Here is an 18,285-nt window from a genome sequence, read left to right as displayed (position 1 = left end):
GTGTTTCATCTGAATTAAGTCGATGAACAAAATGCATTAAGAGCCTCCAGCAACATGACCACTAACAGTGTGTGTGCATACAGTATATGTGTGTGTGTGTGTGTGGTCTGTTCCGACACCTGTACTCTCTACACTTCCATTAAACGACTTTAAGACGAGTTTAAAGTTTATGGAAAGCAGAGCTAGGAAAGAGCCCGTATTCTAAATTTTCCATTAGCCTACAGTGAAGCAAACAGTGGAGATGATGAGTGATTTTCATTACTATGAATGCAAAAAATAAACTTGTGTTCTTGAGAAGAACATTATTGACATTATATCTTGATTAATAGCTTTATTAAACGATAGTACTGTCAATTATAACAACACTAAAAGAGAGCATTAGGAACAGCTTACTCCCACAGGCTATTCATACTCTCAATCAGGCTATCACGTAGGAATATCCCTCTCATACACACACATCACAAACGTATATATATTTTTTTTCTTTACCAAACTTTAATAAACTACCATGTCTGCAGCATTGCCTGTTTAGGTTAAATTATTATATAGTTAATAATATTTTAACAATAATTTTACTTAATATTACTTAACCATATCAAGGTAAAGTTTAAGCTGTCGACCTCGTCATGTTAAAATATCAAGGCATTTCAAGTATTTTAGAAAATCAAAATGTATCTCTTAAAGAGAAACAAGGTCATTGGGAATAACTGAAAATGTTTGCAACTCTAGGTCAACCATGTTTCCACAAATTCTCATAAACTATTTCCTGACAGTTTCCTCAGAGTTACATAGTGCAGTTATCAGTGTGCTAAGCCTAAAGTAGCAGCGATAGATAACAAATAACAAATTAGTGTTTAGGTATATAAGCTGACCTGAGGTGATCACATGGTTCAAGCCCAGACTAGACAAGTTTTATAAGTATGTTATCAGTGAGTGATTATAGGGTCATTACTAATTTAGAGCAGAGTATAATGTATTATGGCTACGGGTGATTAGGCTCTGGTGGTGAGTCCGCACTGCCCCTCTCATTATCAGGTCACTTACTCTTCCTCCTTGGCCAGAACTGTGGCCAGAGCTGCAATAATGACCTTTTTTTTTGGTGACGCTGATAAATTTCATCACTTTTTTTATTACTGGAATAAATTAGCCTCCGCATGGAAAACATGTCCATAGAGTGCTATCTTAATTTGCTTATTGACTTTTAAATGCTGGCTTGGCAGCACATCTGTTTCAAGTGAAATGATACCAATCATTGCTTGGATGCTCTCGCTGCTTGCTTGCCTGCAGCGACTTAGCAAACGATCCCCCATGAACTGCGCCAGTCAATAGGGTGGAAATCCATATATTCATTAAGAGCAGATTGAGAGTTTAGCAGCTTTATCTGCAGCGGCATTCAGAAGAAATTAGCTCCAGTTTCCAAAACCAACAAGCTGCTAAAACAAGCTGTTCAAACATGCCTACCATGTCTTACCTGCAGGGGTGCCATCTATTGTTAGAGCTGGTTCTTACAGAGACATGCCAAAAGTCATGCGATTGTAGTATGCAAATATATATATATATATATATATATATATATAGGTACCTATCAAGGGGAGGCATAAAAATAAAAATTTGATTTTACCAAAACCTGGATGATCACAATCCATAAAACCAAGCAGAACAGCTTGAATTTTTACACCAGAAGTGGCATAAAGTTATTCAAAAGCAGTGTGTAAGACTGGTGGAGGAGATCATGCCAAGATGCATGAAAACGGTGATCAAAACCACGATCACTCCACCAAATATTGGCTTCTGAACTCTTAAAACTTTATGAATATGAACTTGTTTCCTTTGCATTATTTGAGGTCTGAAAGCTTTGCATCTTTCTCATTTTCTGCAATAAATGCTCTAAATGACAATATTTTTATTTAGAACTTGGGAGAAACATTGTCTGTAGTTTATAGAATAAAACAACAATGTTAATTTTACTCAAACATATACCTATAAATAGCAAAAACAGAGAAACTGATTTAGAAACTGAAGTAGACTCTTAATTTTTTTTTGTGCTGTAACTGGCAGCAAGAAAACGGGTAAAGAAAATGGGTAAGCGTAATAAAATGGGTCAATTTTTGATTGCTTTACATCAGAGTCTGATCATCAAGACTGGCGGCTTCTGGATAGAATTCTCCATGCGAAAAAAGACAAAAAACATCCACACTCAATGCAGGTGCACAGAACAGTACAATTTTTCTTACCTTCCAACAGACTTGGCAAAGGTCATTAGGTATGCTACTAATTACTTTTCCATGACTTTTGGCACATCAGTGTTTTAAGGTACTAAACACTTCAGTACTGACCTTGCTTATATTTAAGCAGCAGCTCCCAGATTCCTCTCCTAGCGTACGGATCTACTCCTGCTGTGGGTTCGTCCAGGATCACCACACTGGACCCTCCAACAAACGCTATGGCAACTGACAATTTCCTCTGCATCCCACCTGTTCACAATCAAAAACAGATTTAAGTTTAATTAGATGCTTTACTTATAATAAACCATTGGGTGCATTGCCGATGTACTTTTACTGCCAAATGCTGCTGTTACTGTATACAGAAACAATTAGACTGAGCCATTTCATATAAAATAAACATCTCAATCATCTAAACTTTCTCCTTTTCTCCTCTCTGGCTGGGGTAATTGGGTTTAACTGGGGGTGAGAGAAGGCCATGGAGAATGGGTTCTCTTTCAAGTTAGCTGCAGGCATGAGGAAATGAAATTAAAAAGACTTTTTAAGACTTTTTAATACCACTCAGCGAGAGAACACTACCTCAATAACAAAATAGAAAAAGCACACACCACCAATATTAAGCTGTAGAACAGTCCAGGAAGTAAGTATAGTAAACCTATGATCCTGCACTGTCAGACAAACCAATGTTTTCAACAAACATAAATTAATAATTTTGCAATTTCATCTACTTTCGTCTAACGTGCCTATACAATTTGGAAAATAAGACTTTTTTGATTTTTTAGGACTTTTTTGAGACAGATTTAAAGACATTTTATGAGAAATTAAGGCTTTTTTTTGCTTTTAAGACTTTCTAAAAATCTGTGGACATTGTGAGCTTTCTGGGTCTTAGAGTTCTTCTAGAGGTTTCTTCTTCTCATTCTAGTGATTTCCTATTGTCTTGCCACTGCCGCCTCTGGCCTTTTCATCTGAGACTCGTACTTTGATCTCAGTGAAGCTGCTCTGAGACAATGTTTTTAGTTTAAAGTGCTACTTAAGTGACCTCAATCTTGAACTTCAATGTGAATCACTTTCACAAGTGCTTAACTACGATGTAGAAAACTGAAACAGAAGTCTAGATCTTCCTGCTCTGGTTATATCTGGTTTATAGCTGCATAAGGCTGATCATTGATTTGATCCATGGAGTGGCTGCACCTTACAATTTACAGGACTTAAAGAATCAGTTGTGGACGGCTTGGTCCCATAGATGCCATAGTGCACATTTGTGAGGTCCTGAAATTTTAATTTGTCATTTATTCGGCTGTTTGTTTGGGACAAGAGGGATCTACACAATATTAGGCAGATGGTTTTAATGTAATGGCTGATTAGAGTGATTACATACATTACTTTAGAGGATATTAGAGAGAAAACTCATATTCCAGCAGAAATTAGGGGCATTAAAAAGAGTTTAATCTGCTTTTATTGAAGTAACTGTCTCTACTGTCTGATGAGGTCTTTCTAGTGGGTTGTGTTGCATTGCTGCGAGCATTTAATTGCATTTAGTGATGAGTACGATGTTCGTTCAACGTTCAGTTGGATTGAATGATCACCACTCCACTTAACCCCAAACCCCAAACTCATCTCATCCAACAGTATTGGAAGAAATATAATCATACAGTTCCTTATATAATTAATAGTATAAATTCAGCCATCTAGTTCATTCTTGTCCTTTGACATGATGCCATTAGGTTTATTTTTGTCTGCTCTGGGTTCAACTAATACATTCAGCAAATATAACATAATAAATCTATAATGTCTGTAACATTACTCCAAAACGTACAATTCTATTAATTTTCATTCCTGACGTCTTGCGCTTATCTTAATTTAATACAGTTTAAAGTTTTGCATAGAATGCACTTTCATATAACCCAGGAATGGACCCTTCTTGTCTTGACCAGATTATTGGTCCAGTGATGTCTTATTCCTTGGGCGTTTGTGTAGACCCCTGCGCCTCAATAGCTCTATTGGGCGTCCCAGTAAATTACATAAACTACTTAAATCTAACTATGAATTAAATGTTTTCATCTTTGATATCTCAGAGACGTTTACTTTTACACTAGAAATATTCATTGCCACCTTCAGACCTCAGACCTCATGTGGTTATCTGGCTACTACCCTTTCTGAAAATTGGAAAATATTAAATTTAAACTAAGAGGTTCAACTCTCAAATTTGACTGACTTCCACTATTTTAACCAATTTCAAAATTTGTCCATAAACTGACTAATTTTTGAGGGCCTCTATCTTTATTTATTTAACTAATCGATCAAATTGTGTGCCTACCATACTCATTGTTACTTTTACTTTCATTACTATTATTTAATATTTTTATAAATATCATTTTCTATACACATTTGTATGTTTTACATTTAATTTCATTGTTTTGCTTAAAAACACTACTTATGTCTTCTAATTTTTTTGTGTTCTCATTAGACCAACATAAACAAAAATGTTGTTTAGGGGGAAAATGGATGTTGACATTGGATGTTGTTTTTGTTATTATGTGTACTGTAACTTAATATAATGTCTAATAAAAATATGTATAATGTATTAAAAAAAAAAAAAAAAAAAAAAAACATTTTTAATGCCTAAAGTGGTTATTCTCGCTCTCTCTCTGTGCTCTCTCTCGCTCTCTCTCTCTCTCTTTGCTCTCTCTCTCTCGTGCTCTCTCTCTCGCACTCTAGCGCTCTCGCCCACTCACCCACTGTGCCATACCTGAGAGGTTCTTGGCAAGCTCCTTGCGCTTGTGCGGCAGTCCCACATCTTTGATCATCTGTTCTATCTCCTGTTTTACCTCCCCAGAGCTGCGTCCCTTCAGACGGGCGTAGAAGTAGATGTGCTCCTCCACGGTCAGCCTGCAAAACACACATCCATCACAGACTCGGCGGGGCATAATGGCTCGGACGCTGCATATCAGGATCCATCTTCATAAAGCATTCCGCACACGCTGCTACAAATCCAATGCGTCTCGTGCAGTGGCGTAATGCATAATGCACGCAGAGTTTTTGTCTGACTGCAATAAATGAGGCGTGAATCCAATAAGCAGTCAGGATTTTGGTCATTAAATAATGGCTTCTTCAAGCTGTATGTCAGGCATGTAGTAATAACCGATTCCTGATACTCTGCGTAATTGAAACGTACTGTTTTAGTAAAGCGTACGAAAGCATTGCAAACGCTTCAACTACGGATTGACCTTTAGAGTTATTACTGACCTACCGATGTAAATTCAATTCCTATAACATCATTATTTAACCTCTTTGACCTTAAGGCACATAAATCAATTCCACATTCATTAATATTTATCCTAGAGATTAGTTACTTTCATTATATTTGATAATATAATCCCTGATTCTTCATAGAGATTACTAAATAATAAGATTGTACATTAATACATTAATAATAAGACTGAGTTTACTCTTCAGATTAAGGGGTAATAATGCATGATTATATTATTATAACATTAATAAGAATGTTCAACTATATTAATGTCTTGCATTATTTGCTGAATATAATCCAGGTGTTTATTTACATGTATTAAAATTTACAACTGGTCACTTGCAACTTATTTAATAAAACCTGAAATAAATTAGCTTTTTTTCAGGTATAACGTCTCCATTTACTCAGTTTCAGCTGAGTTTAACTTTAATTAAGATTTGACATTTTTTTTTTGTTAGTTTTTTAATTCAATTCATAACATTGTGTCAGAAATTCATGATGAATGCACCAGTACAATTGCTCAAAAATTAAAATCAAAATCTTTTTACACTGCCGTATATTGAAATTTAAGATTTTTTCTTTACCTGTTACCATACAAGATATAAATATGATTTTATTTTAAAAATCTGCAGAACCCAAAAAGATATAGTATACGAATATAACAGCTGTTAACGTTTAGATTTAGACACATTACTTTCAGCTCACAATTGCTTTTGATAAATTCCTTAGTTCTACGTATATATTTAGATATATTTAGGCAGATTTACATTTGGCCTACACTCTCTTTAGTTATAAAAGAACAAACCCTTCATCCCTGAACTTTAATTTTTTAAATTTTAATATGTAAACCTGCAGTTATTTACACTGTTTCATGATTTAATCATAATGAATGAAAAAAGGTTGTAAAGTAAAATAAAAGTGCATTTATTGTTGTTAAAAAAAAAAAAAACTTAAAAAGTGAATACTTTATACTGAAGTTGTTTAATACTAGGCCAATTTAACTCCTACTTTAGCCACCATTTCAGCTAAGCTACAATGTAGTAACTCAGTAACACTAAAGTTATCAGTTGGTATTTACTCTTTTTTTCTGCTGAACTAAAAGAAGAAGAAGAAGAACAACAACAACAAACACCTTAACGTTCGATTCCGAACCAGAACCCCTATGCTGGCTTGTCCAGCGTGAGTCTGACCTCTGCTACTCACTCGTTAAACAGGACGTTGTGTTGCGGACACATGCCCAGCTTCTTCCGGATGGTGTCCATGTCTCTGCGGATGTCGAAGCCGTTAACGTAAGCTGTGCCAGACGTGGGGGCAAACAGGCCGGTCAGAATTGACCTAAAGGCAGCAAAGGTCAAACATAACCAACTGTCAGACGACCACCGAGTGCTTCAGAGCATGCTTCACCATTCCTTCACTCCATCAATCTCAATCACAGCAAAAACTGATATCCACACAACAGATCCAGAGAGAAGATGAAGCTACAAGTCTCACACAGAGGCAGGCTTAAAGGAGGCAGAACATATTTTCTGAACTAAGAGAAGTGGACAAAAAACAAAAAGGGTGATATAACACTGCTACTATAGCAACAGGTGACAGAGGTCATGGCATTAAGTACCTTTTTTTTTTTTTTAGGTTAATTAGATGGTCTGGAGTAGATACTGAGTGTGTGTGGGTGCTTGTTATTAAATGACAATCTATTATATTTATTTATATTTATATTTAAATGCATTCAAATAAAACAGTACTGTACTGTTTCTCTTACACATCCATAAAGCTGGTTGTTGAAATGACCTATTGATGGTAGAAATATGGCAATAAATCTTATACAAAGGCTTAGAAAAGTATTCATATCCCTTGAACTCACTTTTTTTTTTTATTTTAAGGGATAAATCAATACAAAGTAGCACTTAATTGTGAAGTGGAATGAAAATGATACATGGGTTTCTAAATCTGAATCAAATACAAATCTGAAAAAAATTGCAAAAGTATTCAGCCAGATTACTCTGAACCCCCTAAATAAAATCCAGTGTAATCAGTTGCCTTCAGACGTCACTTAATTAGTTAATAGAGTCCAGCTGTGTGTAAAATTAGTCTTAGTATATATACACCTGTACCTGGATGGCCCCAGTGTTTTTTGTTTGTGGAGTTTTGTGAAGTTTAAAGTAGGGTTAGGTTATAAAAACTAATCCCAAGCTTTGAGCATCCCCAGTAGCACTCTAGAACTGCAAACCAGCCAAGATACGGCCAGCCACTCAAACGGACAGATCGAGCAAGGAGAGCACTAGTCAGAAAAGCAGCGAAAAATCCCATGGTCACTCTGGAGGAGCTACAGAAATCCACAACTCGTGGATTTTTATTTTATTTATTTATTTTTTTTCCACAGGACAATTATAAGTATTGCACTCCACAAATCTGGCCTTAATGGAAGAGATGAAAAAGCATTGCTTATAGAAATACATAAGAAGTGCTGTTTGCCACAAGCCATTAAGGGGACAAAGCAAACGCTGAAAAATTTGCTGTGGTCAGATGAGACCAAAAATGAACTTTTTGGCCTAAATGTAAGTATAAAAAAAAGCACCATCCTTATCCTGGGCTTATCTTTAGCAGGAACAGGGAGGTTGGTCAGAGTTGATGGGAAGATGGATGGAGCTAAATAAGCTGGAAGAAAACCTGTAGGAGGCTTTGAGACTGGGAAGTTGATTCACCTTCCAGCAAGACAATGACCCTAAACATACAGTCAGAACTACAATGGAATAGATTAGATCAAAGAATGTCTTAGAATACTTCACACTTATGTGCTACTTTATGTTCGTCTGTCACTTACAATCTCAAAAAAATAAATACATTTTAAATGTGTGGTTGTAATTTGACAAAATGAGAAAAGAAAGATGTTTGTGAAGTTCAGTACATGTGTGTTTGCTCTGTAACTCACATAGTGGTGGTTTTTCCGGCTCCATTGTGTCCTAAGAAAGAGGTAATGTGGTCCTGATAGAAGTCCAGGCTGAGTTTATCCACAGCCAGCTTGTTTCCTGTCTTGTAGACCTTCACCAGGTTCCTTATAGACACGCCTGCCTTCAGACCAGTAGGGGGCTTTTCTAGATACCCTGTAAGAAACACGTTTTATTTTAATTTTTGTTTATTTTATGGTATAGATGTGGGCAATATGTCAATATTTCTTTGTATCAAGATTAAATTATGTTAGAGCATTTCTATTGGTCTTCCTGAAATGTGGACAAGATGTAAAAAACATTACGTAAAAAAAAAAAAAAAGCGAGAGTAGAGGCGTAGAGTTTAATGAAGGCTTGAAGAGCCCTTTTTTAAGGGTTTTGAGTTTTTTATCTAGGAATAAATGTAATAATTTTATTAAACATTTCAAGGCTAAAGCAAATCAGCCACAAGATCCCGATTAATACTATTGTATTTTTTCCATAGTAACCTTGGATAAGTGTGTATGTGTACCATTTTGATCTTCCAGAGCATCTAAAGCATCCGGTTCTGTGTCAGAGCCCACCGGAGTCCCACACCAGTAGGAGGATGTGAAAGGAAAATACCACGGCTTGGGTATCCCATATTGCCCTGTGGAAGAAGATGGGGTAGATTAAATGTAAATGACAACCCTCTTTACCAACGCCAAGTCTGAGTTGGCAATACTTTGCAAAGATGCAGCGATACGAACAGGACTAAATACAACAAAACAGATTTTGTTTAACAGGTGCACTAAATCAGTATTCAGGGGAAGGTGATCAAAGAAACCGTGAAGGAATACATTTGATCATAGTTTGAAATGACAAAGGCAGAAGGGAGACCAGGACGCGTGACACACACAGATGCCTTTATATCTGAAACAGTTTTTTTTTTAACTGGAAAAAAACAGCCAAAAAGCCCCAGCAGATTCAAAACACACCCGCCAGAGTTCTCAGGAGAAAAGAACACATCATCCCCCTTTCTAAATCCTTGGTTACACTGCCTACCTGGGTGTCACAGACTAGGCTTTAAAAGGGACACATTGTGACAAACACACTTGTGTACACACTTTCTGAAGCACCTACAAACCCAAAAACTGTGAAATACTGTAAGACCAGCCAGTCATTTTTTTATGGATTGAGAAAGTCTAAGTAAGAAACCAGCATTCAACATGCCTTTAAAATCTGGTTTAGCCTCCGAAAAAGGTACGTTAGGAGTTTTTACTTTTTCCACCACTTACTATCTTTTCACAACAACATAAAGCATTATGGCCCACATGAAAAAAAGAAAGAAAAATCTATATTTTTTGCTTATTTATTTATTGTTTTTTATTTTAGTTTTTAGAAATAAAAAAAAATGCTTTTTTGAATTTATTATGTTCACATAAAGTTTATAGTTTGAACATGATTAAGCATTTGGTTTATTGGTTCATAATTTAATTAATACAGTATTTATTCTTCACTTTTTCACTTTTATGATTAAAGCTGCTTTCGAGCCACACACTTTGGGATGTATGAAGCAGACATGAAATTTCTCTGTCTGAAGCTTAGCTGTGGCATGACAGACATGCAGGGTCATACAATACAAAGATGAGCTAACCTGCTGTCTTCACATAGCCAGGACAAACAGCTCTGGAAGAAATAAGAGACCACTAAAAAAATGAAGAGTTTCTTTAATTTTACCAAATTGAAAACATCTGGAATATAATCAAGTGGAGGATGGATGATCATAAGCCATTGAAACAAGATGAACTGCTTGAATTTTTGCACCAGGAGTGACATAAAGTTATCCAAAATCAGTGTGTAAGACTGGTGGAGGAGAACATGCCAAGATGCATGAAAACTGCAAATAAAAACCAGGGTTATTCCACCAAATATTGATTTCTGAACTCTTAAAACAAAGAAAAGAAAACCTGTATCTTTTTTTGTTATTTCTCATTTTCTGTAAATAAATGCTCTAAATGACACACACAAAAAAAAATCTGATTTCAGCTACTTCAGCCCGGTAATGTGAGCATAGCCTTAGTCAGGACTGGTCAGTTAATCTTGCCTAGGATAAAGAATGAGTGATTAACCACTATGCTGCTTTTTTTAAAAATACATTTCAGCACTTATTTTTATACTTTCATTCTGTACTGGCACACTTACATTTAGGTTCATCACCACTGTTAAACATTGTCTTTATGTCAATTAAGATATTTTTAACACCTGAAGATTCACCCATCACTGTGTAACTGTGCTCACCTGGAAACACGTTCTCGATGTACCAGGTCAGGATCCAGTACATCAGAGTGTCGACCAGCATCATGACGATGGAGACAAAGAAGCTGTAGGGGTCGTCCTCCTGAGAGCTGACGAAGATGTTGCTCCACTGGATGCCCACCCCCTGCTCCTCGTAACGGGCGAAATTCTCACAGCCGTAACCGAACGCCACACACGACAGCAGACTCTGCAGAGACACACACACACACACACACACACACACACACAGTCACACTACCTGTCAAAAGTTTGTGGACACGTTGACTTCATCTGAAACCTGCAGAGAAACGTGCACTGGTGTGCAACTTCATGATCGGAAGAGGGAGGAGTGTAGGGTGGTATGCCACCAATCCTACAAGTTTTAGAATAATTTTAAGGTGGTGGATGATGGTTGTCAAAAAAGTAGATATTTTTGACATTTATTCCAGAAATTCCAAATGCCTTGCCCTGACACACAGAGTGGCTGCATATCGTCGCTGTCTAATGAAAAACAAGTATCTCCAAAACAGCAACTTTACAGGAGAGAGATAAAACCTTTAAAATTAGTTTTTTTTTTCAGGTCATTTTGTCTGTTCAAATTATGTGGTAAACTAAAGATCAACAAAAATGGATATACTTGTTTTTCATTAAGATCTTTGAGTGATGCCATAAAACAAACAAACAAACAAAAAAAACTTTCAACAAATCTCGTTTGATTCCATAAAGAACCACATTTTTATTTTGATAATCTCCATGCACTGAATGAGCAGCAGTTAGACTGTAGGGACACTCGAAAGCTGTGAAATTATTTACATTAAAAAAAAAATAACAGCTCTAGACTCTACCAGCTCAGAGATATGTGCCGGATATCTTAAAGCCACATGTTGCCTCTAATGGCAGGGCTTCTATTTGGCATTTTTCAGCAGGATAATGTTCACCAACACACAGCAAGAGCCAGGAAGCAATATGAAATATGTGTCCACACCCAAATTTTACACTTTAATTCTCTAATATAATTCAGAATATAATTTCTCCAAATTAATAATCCGTAATGTGTAGCTCTCAACTCTATAAGACTCATGACTCATGACCCATGACACACACACACACACACACAGTCACAAATGGTGTACTGGTAACCAAACATACAGAAGCACTGGCTTCAACCACACACAACATTTCACAAGGTGCATCCCAAGGACAACACAGACACACAAACACACTTACACACACACACACACACACACAGGTGTCAGATGTTTAATTGTATTTTGAATGCCAGCAGTGTTCTCTCTGTAAGACACACACACACACACACACACACACACACACACACACCCCAAGGAGACCGAGTCATTAATATAAATGTAAATGATTCCCCTCATTGAAATACAGTTTTATGAATATGATCAAAAACAATAGCAGAGGAGCACCAACAGAAAGAGAGAGAGAGAGAGAGACAGAGCAAGAGAGAGAGAGAGAGACAGAGCAAGAGAGAGAGAGAGAGAGAGAGAGAGCGAAAGAGAGCGAGAGAGAGAGGGGAGCAGAGTACAAAAAAGAGATAAAAAAACAAATGAGAGAGACAGAGAGAAAGAAAGTAAAACATTGAAAAAAGAAAGAGAGATAATGGAAAAGAAGGAAAGACATCAAGACAAGCAAAGTGAGCAAAGAGATAATGAGAAAGAATATAAAAAAATACATTTTTAGAAAAAAAAGGAAAAAATGAGAGGTAGAGGGTGAGAGATAAATGAGCAAAAAGGAGAAGAAAAAGAAAATCAGAAAGAAAGAAACAACAAAGATGGAGAGAGATGAAAATGTGTGGAATAATTAAAATAATAATAATGTGTGGAGGCTGATGTGTTTTTTATTAATGATGCTAAAAAAAACCTGAATGCTAACACACACACACACACGCACAAACACACAAAAAACACACTGCTCATTTTCTCTTGCTGTATTACTATTATCTCTCACTCTTTCTTTCTCCGTTTCTCACACACACTTTTACTCTCAATATCTTATGCACTATGAGACAACTCTCCTTTTCCATCACTCACACACACACACACACACACACACACACACACACACACACACACACACACACACAGTAATTGCGACAAGTTGTGAGTGACGCTGACAGCAGACACTGATTTGTCTCTTACTCAGATGAGCAATGACTCACTCAGCCACTGACATCTCCCACTGAAATAAAGCACTTCTCATTAACACACACAGAGCTCAGCCAGAGCATCACCTCACACTCACTCACACACACATATTAATACATATAAATATGCATTTTACAAAATGTATATTGGTCCATTTATCATGAAATTCTGACACAATAAAAAAAAAAACTGCCAAATTGTAATGAATAGTCAGATACCAACTTCAATCACCCTAAGGGATAGTAGCCTGTTCCTCATGAACACTGACAGTAGCAATGACCAGTAATATTCTTGGGTTTGGGTACTGCAACTGCCTTCTTCAAGTCCCATCAAAGAGGTTCTCTCTAAGGGTTCAGGACTGTGCAGACGACTGTGCCAGCTACCAGAATCTTCCAGGACTACTTCTGGAACCAATCCTTAGTGGACTTATAGATATGCATGTTTTACATATGTGTCCTGTTGGAAGATACACTGATGCCAAATTTTCAGCTTAATCAAAGAGAAGATCACTAACAATGAGGTAAAACTTTGAGGTATGCTTGTTAACACTGTTCTGCTGGAGGTTCCTCACAGAAGACTTGATGTTTTCTCCAAGAATTTCCGGAAAATTGACTGAATTGAATCCACTGTGCCCCCCCACACGCTGCAAGTTTTTCCAGGGCCAGAATAAGAAATTCGAAATTCAGCCCCACACAGTCAAGCTTTACTGTAGGATGGACTTCTTTTCAACATGTTGCTTCACACACACAGTATTGCTGTTCTACAGGGCTGAAAAGTTCTGGTTTTGTTTAATCGCTCTACAGAACAAAATCCCAAAACTTCTGTAGATTGATGAAACAAAACTGCAACTTTTTGGGTATGTTGGGTTCAGCTGAAGGTCAGGAAGATAGAGAATAAAGCATATACTGAAACTCTCTGTCTACAGTGGAGCATGGTGGTGGCTTTCTTTAAGGAAGCTGGAGCTTGGGCATAATTAAGCCTTCTGGTTTCAGAATAAGTCCTGGAAGATTCTGAAGGGGCTGTCACAGTTGCCTGAAATGAATTCCATTGAAAATCTTGGGCGGGATTTGAAGAAGCTTACAGCATGCAACGAAAAAAGTCTTCTTATCTAGGGGTGCTGTTAACTTTTGATTTCTAAGGCTGGTAACTATTTATTAAGTATTGTTTTCTTCTCTATTCAAGTAATCAATTCTAGATAAGTTCAGCACAACAGTTAAAATGTAAGCTAAAATGATCAGAAAAACATATTCTGGTTTATTTAACACTTTTTTGGTTACTAAATAAATCAATATGTTTAAAACATATGGCAACACACACATACACACACACACACACACCCTCACACACACAAGTCCTGTGGTCATCATCAGTAACACACACACGTCGCATCATTAGACGACAGAGTGATAAATCTGCGCTGCCGTAACGAGAGTGATACGTCAGTCTTAATGCACCACAATGGCAGTCGTCAGACTGTAAGGAGCTGACGGACAGGCACAGGCACACGCGCACACACACACACAGTAATTGTGATGCACACTGTTTGCAGGCATACTGTGATGAAGATTAAAACTCTCTCTCCAGCTAAAGGACACTCCAAAGGATGAATAAGCAGTACACGAGATAAAGGTCACTTCAATGAGTCGCACAGAGAGAAAAGCCACTATACACCATTTATTACTGTTCTCTGTCTCAAAGGGCAAAATGCTTCCGTATTACTCTTTATTTTGAACAATAGCCTCCGGGCTGACCGCGCACACACAGGAGTCACGGCTGGGTTTCCTCTCTGCTTTGTTGTTACACTGACATATTAACCCTCACAGCTACTGAATGGGGAAACACTGTATTTGCATAGCATAATATATATATATATATATATATATATATATATATATATATATATATATATATATATATATATATATATATATCAGATGCTCACGACTAGATTTAACATATCCAACTCCTACAACTTACCTTTTTAGCACACTGCACCAAATAGAAATAGAAAACGTGGTTCATGTTAAGCAAAAAAGTTACGGTGTATAACCTCGAGATAGCAAAATTAAACTCCCAAAAGCTGAAGGGTTTCTCAGCTTATCTTCCGTCAGGACTGCGAAGAATAACAGCGGCCCTGCAGAGATTTACAGGGCAGGTCATTACCTGAGCCAGCGGGCCACAGGAACCACCCTCTGTTCTCTGATATTACATTGAAAATTAGCGATATGAGCTCAAAGGTGGACTGAAGTTTTAATTTGCTTGGCTCTGTGTAAACTCCGCTGCACAGGGAGAGGAATGAATGAAACCAATATCATTTTTTACTTTTTATTTTTTTTGCAATTTCATATTCTCTTCAAATTATTCATAGTGCCTGTGGGTAGGGGGCAGCTGATGAATTGATTTGGGTGGTCATGAATCCATAGAAAACCTTGCCTTTACTAAAGAATCCTAGAAGGACCCTGTTCCTACGGCATTCATTATTCATTATTCTTTTTACAGCCAGTGATGAACAATAAATAACACAACTCAGATTTCTGCAAAACTCAGAATGCAGTTATGTCTTAGACACGCAGATACATACAGTAAATTACTATAGGTGTGCTCTGTTTAGACAATGGGTCCCACAAAAAAAGGGGCATCAAAAAGAAAAGTCCTATAAAAAGGCTCTCAGAGGACACTTTTGAGAAATGTATATCTTGGTGAGAGATCATTGACTACTAGACATGCCTCTACAATACATTCAAAATACATTTTGCTTAACTGACAGACTTTGAAATGGGTGGATCATTGGACTGAAAGAAGCACAGTGGTCATTTCACAACAAATTGCCAGCTTTGAAATCAGTGAGCCAGCTACTGTCCTCTTTGTTTGATTGCTGTCGTGATTGATAAATCTGGACAAACTGCTACAAAACTGGACCATATCGTTTTTATCAATTAATCCAGGTTGTTAACCATCGACTCTCTCTCTCTTACAGACAAAGGTTGCTAGGAACCTGGGTGTTATGGTTGATGACCAGCTCTCCTTCACGCACGATGTGGCCTCAGTTGCTCGATCCTGTCACTTCACGCTTTATAACATCAGAAAAATTTGACCGTTTCAGACGCAACAGGCGTACATGGAATCACAAACTCTTTGAAATATCAGGATATTTTGAATCAGTATCTGGTGGCCTCTGCTCGAAAGCTGAAGATGGGTCACCACTGGGTCTTTCAGCAAGACAATGACCCAAAACATGCGTCCAAATCTACTCAAAAATGTCCATCTCAGTCCCCAGACCTCAACCCATTAGAAAAGCTGAAGATAAGAGTGCACAGGAGAAGACCCAGGACCCAGGACTTCTCTGTATTATCCCATCTTGTGAAGAGCTATAGGAGAAGATTAAACGCTGTCCTGTTGGCAAACAGAGGTTTTATAAAGTACCAACACCAGGGGTGGCAATAATTATGCCACATCTGATTTCATTTAAAAGATTTATTTCATAATGTGTGTTTTTTTTTTTTTTACCATCAAATAAAGGCTCTTGAATTAAAGCTTAGATTTTACTCTCTTTTTTGCATTGTTGTCCTATATTATTTAAAAAATAATAATTTAAGAGAAGCCAAAAAACACTTTTTAACCAGGGGTGCCAATAATAATGGAGGTCGCTGTACAACATACAACAGTCAGTAACCCCTAGTAGTGACACGAGGGACACTAACAGCTCAGTGATATGTACAGGACATTCTGGTTACCTCATGTGTTGCCTCTCACAAGGTTTCAATACTTCTATCAGTAGTCAGCCCAATCACCAGATCACTGAAAATTGAGCTTGTATTGGGTAAGCATATATATATATATATTTTTACTTTTTAGAGCACTTCTTTTGTGGATGAGTGTGTAACAGTTTTGCCTCAGTCTGTTTTAATCATTTCTACACCTCTAGATAAAGTAAGCTGTTCTGCCACCGAACAGATCTGAGCATTCCACCATGATCCAACCTGTATGTTTACAAACAGCATGACACAGTCTATAAGTCACAGCATGTAAGGTCACTTTCTCAGCACACTGCTATGGGTTACCATAGGACATCTGATCCCAGCCAAAATGAGAAGCTGCTTAGCAATGCAGGTGTGATAACGCTGAGAATCTGATTTTGACCTTGTTGTGATTTATTGCTAATGTGACACCTGTAACACGGCCTGTGTGAACCGCTGCTCCACAGCTGGAGTTTAGATCAAGCCCTGGCATATGGAGAGCAGGAGCAGCTACATATTGTTACATTGTGGATGTTAAAAGTAGGGCTTTCTAATAAAGTGTCCAGAGAGTGGAAGCACAAACTGTGTGTTTCTAATAAAGTGGCCAGTGTATGGGGGTACATAGCAGGTGCTTTAAAAAAAAAAATTATAATAAATTGGCCCGTGAACGATCTTTTCACAGGAAAATATGTTTCTCATCTCCAAAAAATAATGCTATAAAAGCACTGAGTGAATTATTGCATTAATAAAAGTGGTGATCTCAAACTCAGGAACTATAACAGGAGTTCTGTGAAAAATTATGACTCAATCTGCGTGAAGAGACACAGACACTCTGTAACTCAGCCTACACACACACACACACTCTTTCTCTCACCGTGGCAAGTTTGGCTCTGAAGGTGATGACGTCCCTCCAGGCTTGGCAAAGGACGTGGGGCAGGTAGAGCAGGAAGTAGATGAGACCCCCGCAGGCCGCCGCCAGATTGGCTCGTGAGAAGAAGACGCTGATGAAGAAGCACTGCATCACTGTGGCCATGCAGAACACCAGCAGGAACACGAAGATCACCGACGGGTCACTGTACCTCAGAACCTTCCCATACTGCAGAGGAATAGAGAGAGAGAGAGAGAGAGAGAGAGAGAGAGGGAGAGATGCACAACAAAAGAGATAAAGGGATACAGAGAGAGAGAGAAACAAAGAGAATGAGAGAGTAACCCTGCATTCACACTGGCAGGAGACAAATCGACATTTTCCATCAAAGTTACTTGATTTGTAGCCGCAATTGATCAACAAGCAGCAAGCAGCAAGAAACAGGACTACAGAGCAAAAAAAAAAGTTTTCTTGGACATTATTATGTTGAGGTGAAGCAACATTCTAAAATGGTCCTCATTTTCTTCTTTATGAACTTCAGGTCCCGCCAGCATTTCTATCCTATGTTGAAAAGTGTGATGATAAACATAGAAGAAAGTCTTACAAGCATTCTTATCCTGTTGTATATGAGGCGTCTTTGCACAAATACGACTATTAAAAAATAAATGATCCTCATGGAGAAGCTGTAAACCATCAGAAAGGGTTAAAACACAAAATTATCAGACAGACAGACAGACAGACAGAAAGAAAGAAAGAAAGAAAAGCACAAACAGATAATTAAAGAAACAAATAAAAAGAAAGCAAACAGATAATTAAAGAAAGAAAGAAAAAAAGAA

General features: G+C 37.4%; 1 protein-coding gene across 4 annotated transcripts in view; it reads right to left on the bottom strand.

The window, feature by feature from the left end:
• Positions 1-18,285, bottom strand: part of LOC103041974 (phospholipid-transporting ATPase ABCA1) — a 243,650-nt gene that overhangs the window by 82,761 nt on the left and 142,604 nt on the right. For all 4 annotated transcript variants that reach the window (XM_049472171.1, XM_049472172.1, XM_049472173.1 and 1 more), the window contains 7 exons: positions 17,459-17,680; positions 10,680-10,884; positions 8,932-9,048; positions 8,405-8,576; positions 6,676-6,807; positions 4,972-5,111; positions 2,337-2,474 (listed from right to left, as the gene is read on the bottom strand). In XM_049472171.1, the coding sequence (XP_049328128.1) occupies positions 2,337-2,474; positions 4,972-5,111; positions 6,676-6,807; positions 8,405-8,576; positions 8,932-9,048; positions 10,680-10,884; positions 17,459-17,680 (1,126 nt within the window). The remainder of the gene's footprint in view (positions 1-2,336; positions 2,475-4,971; positions 5,112-6,675; positions 6,808-8,404; positions 8,577-8,931; positions 9,049-10,679; positions 10,885-17,458; positions 17,681-18,285) is intronic.

The sequence above is a fragment of the Astyanax mexicanus genome, chromosome 25 (genome assembly GCF_023375975.1).
Source record: "Astyanax mexicanus isolate ESR-SI-001 chromosome 25, AstMex3_surface, whole genome shotgun sequence".
Classification (NCBI taxonomy): domain Eukaryota; kingdom Metazoa; phylum Chordata; class Actinopteri; order Characiformes; family Acestrorhamphidae; genus Astyanax; species Astyanax mexicanus.
Note: the sequence above shows the minus strand (reverse complement) of the source record. Positions and strands in the feature narration are given on the sequence as shown.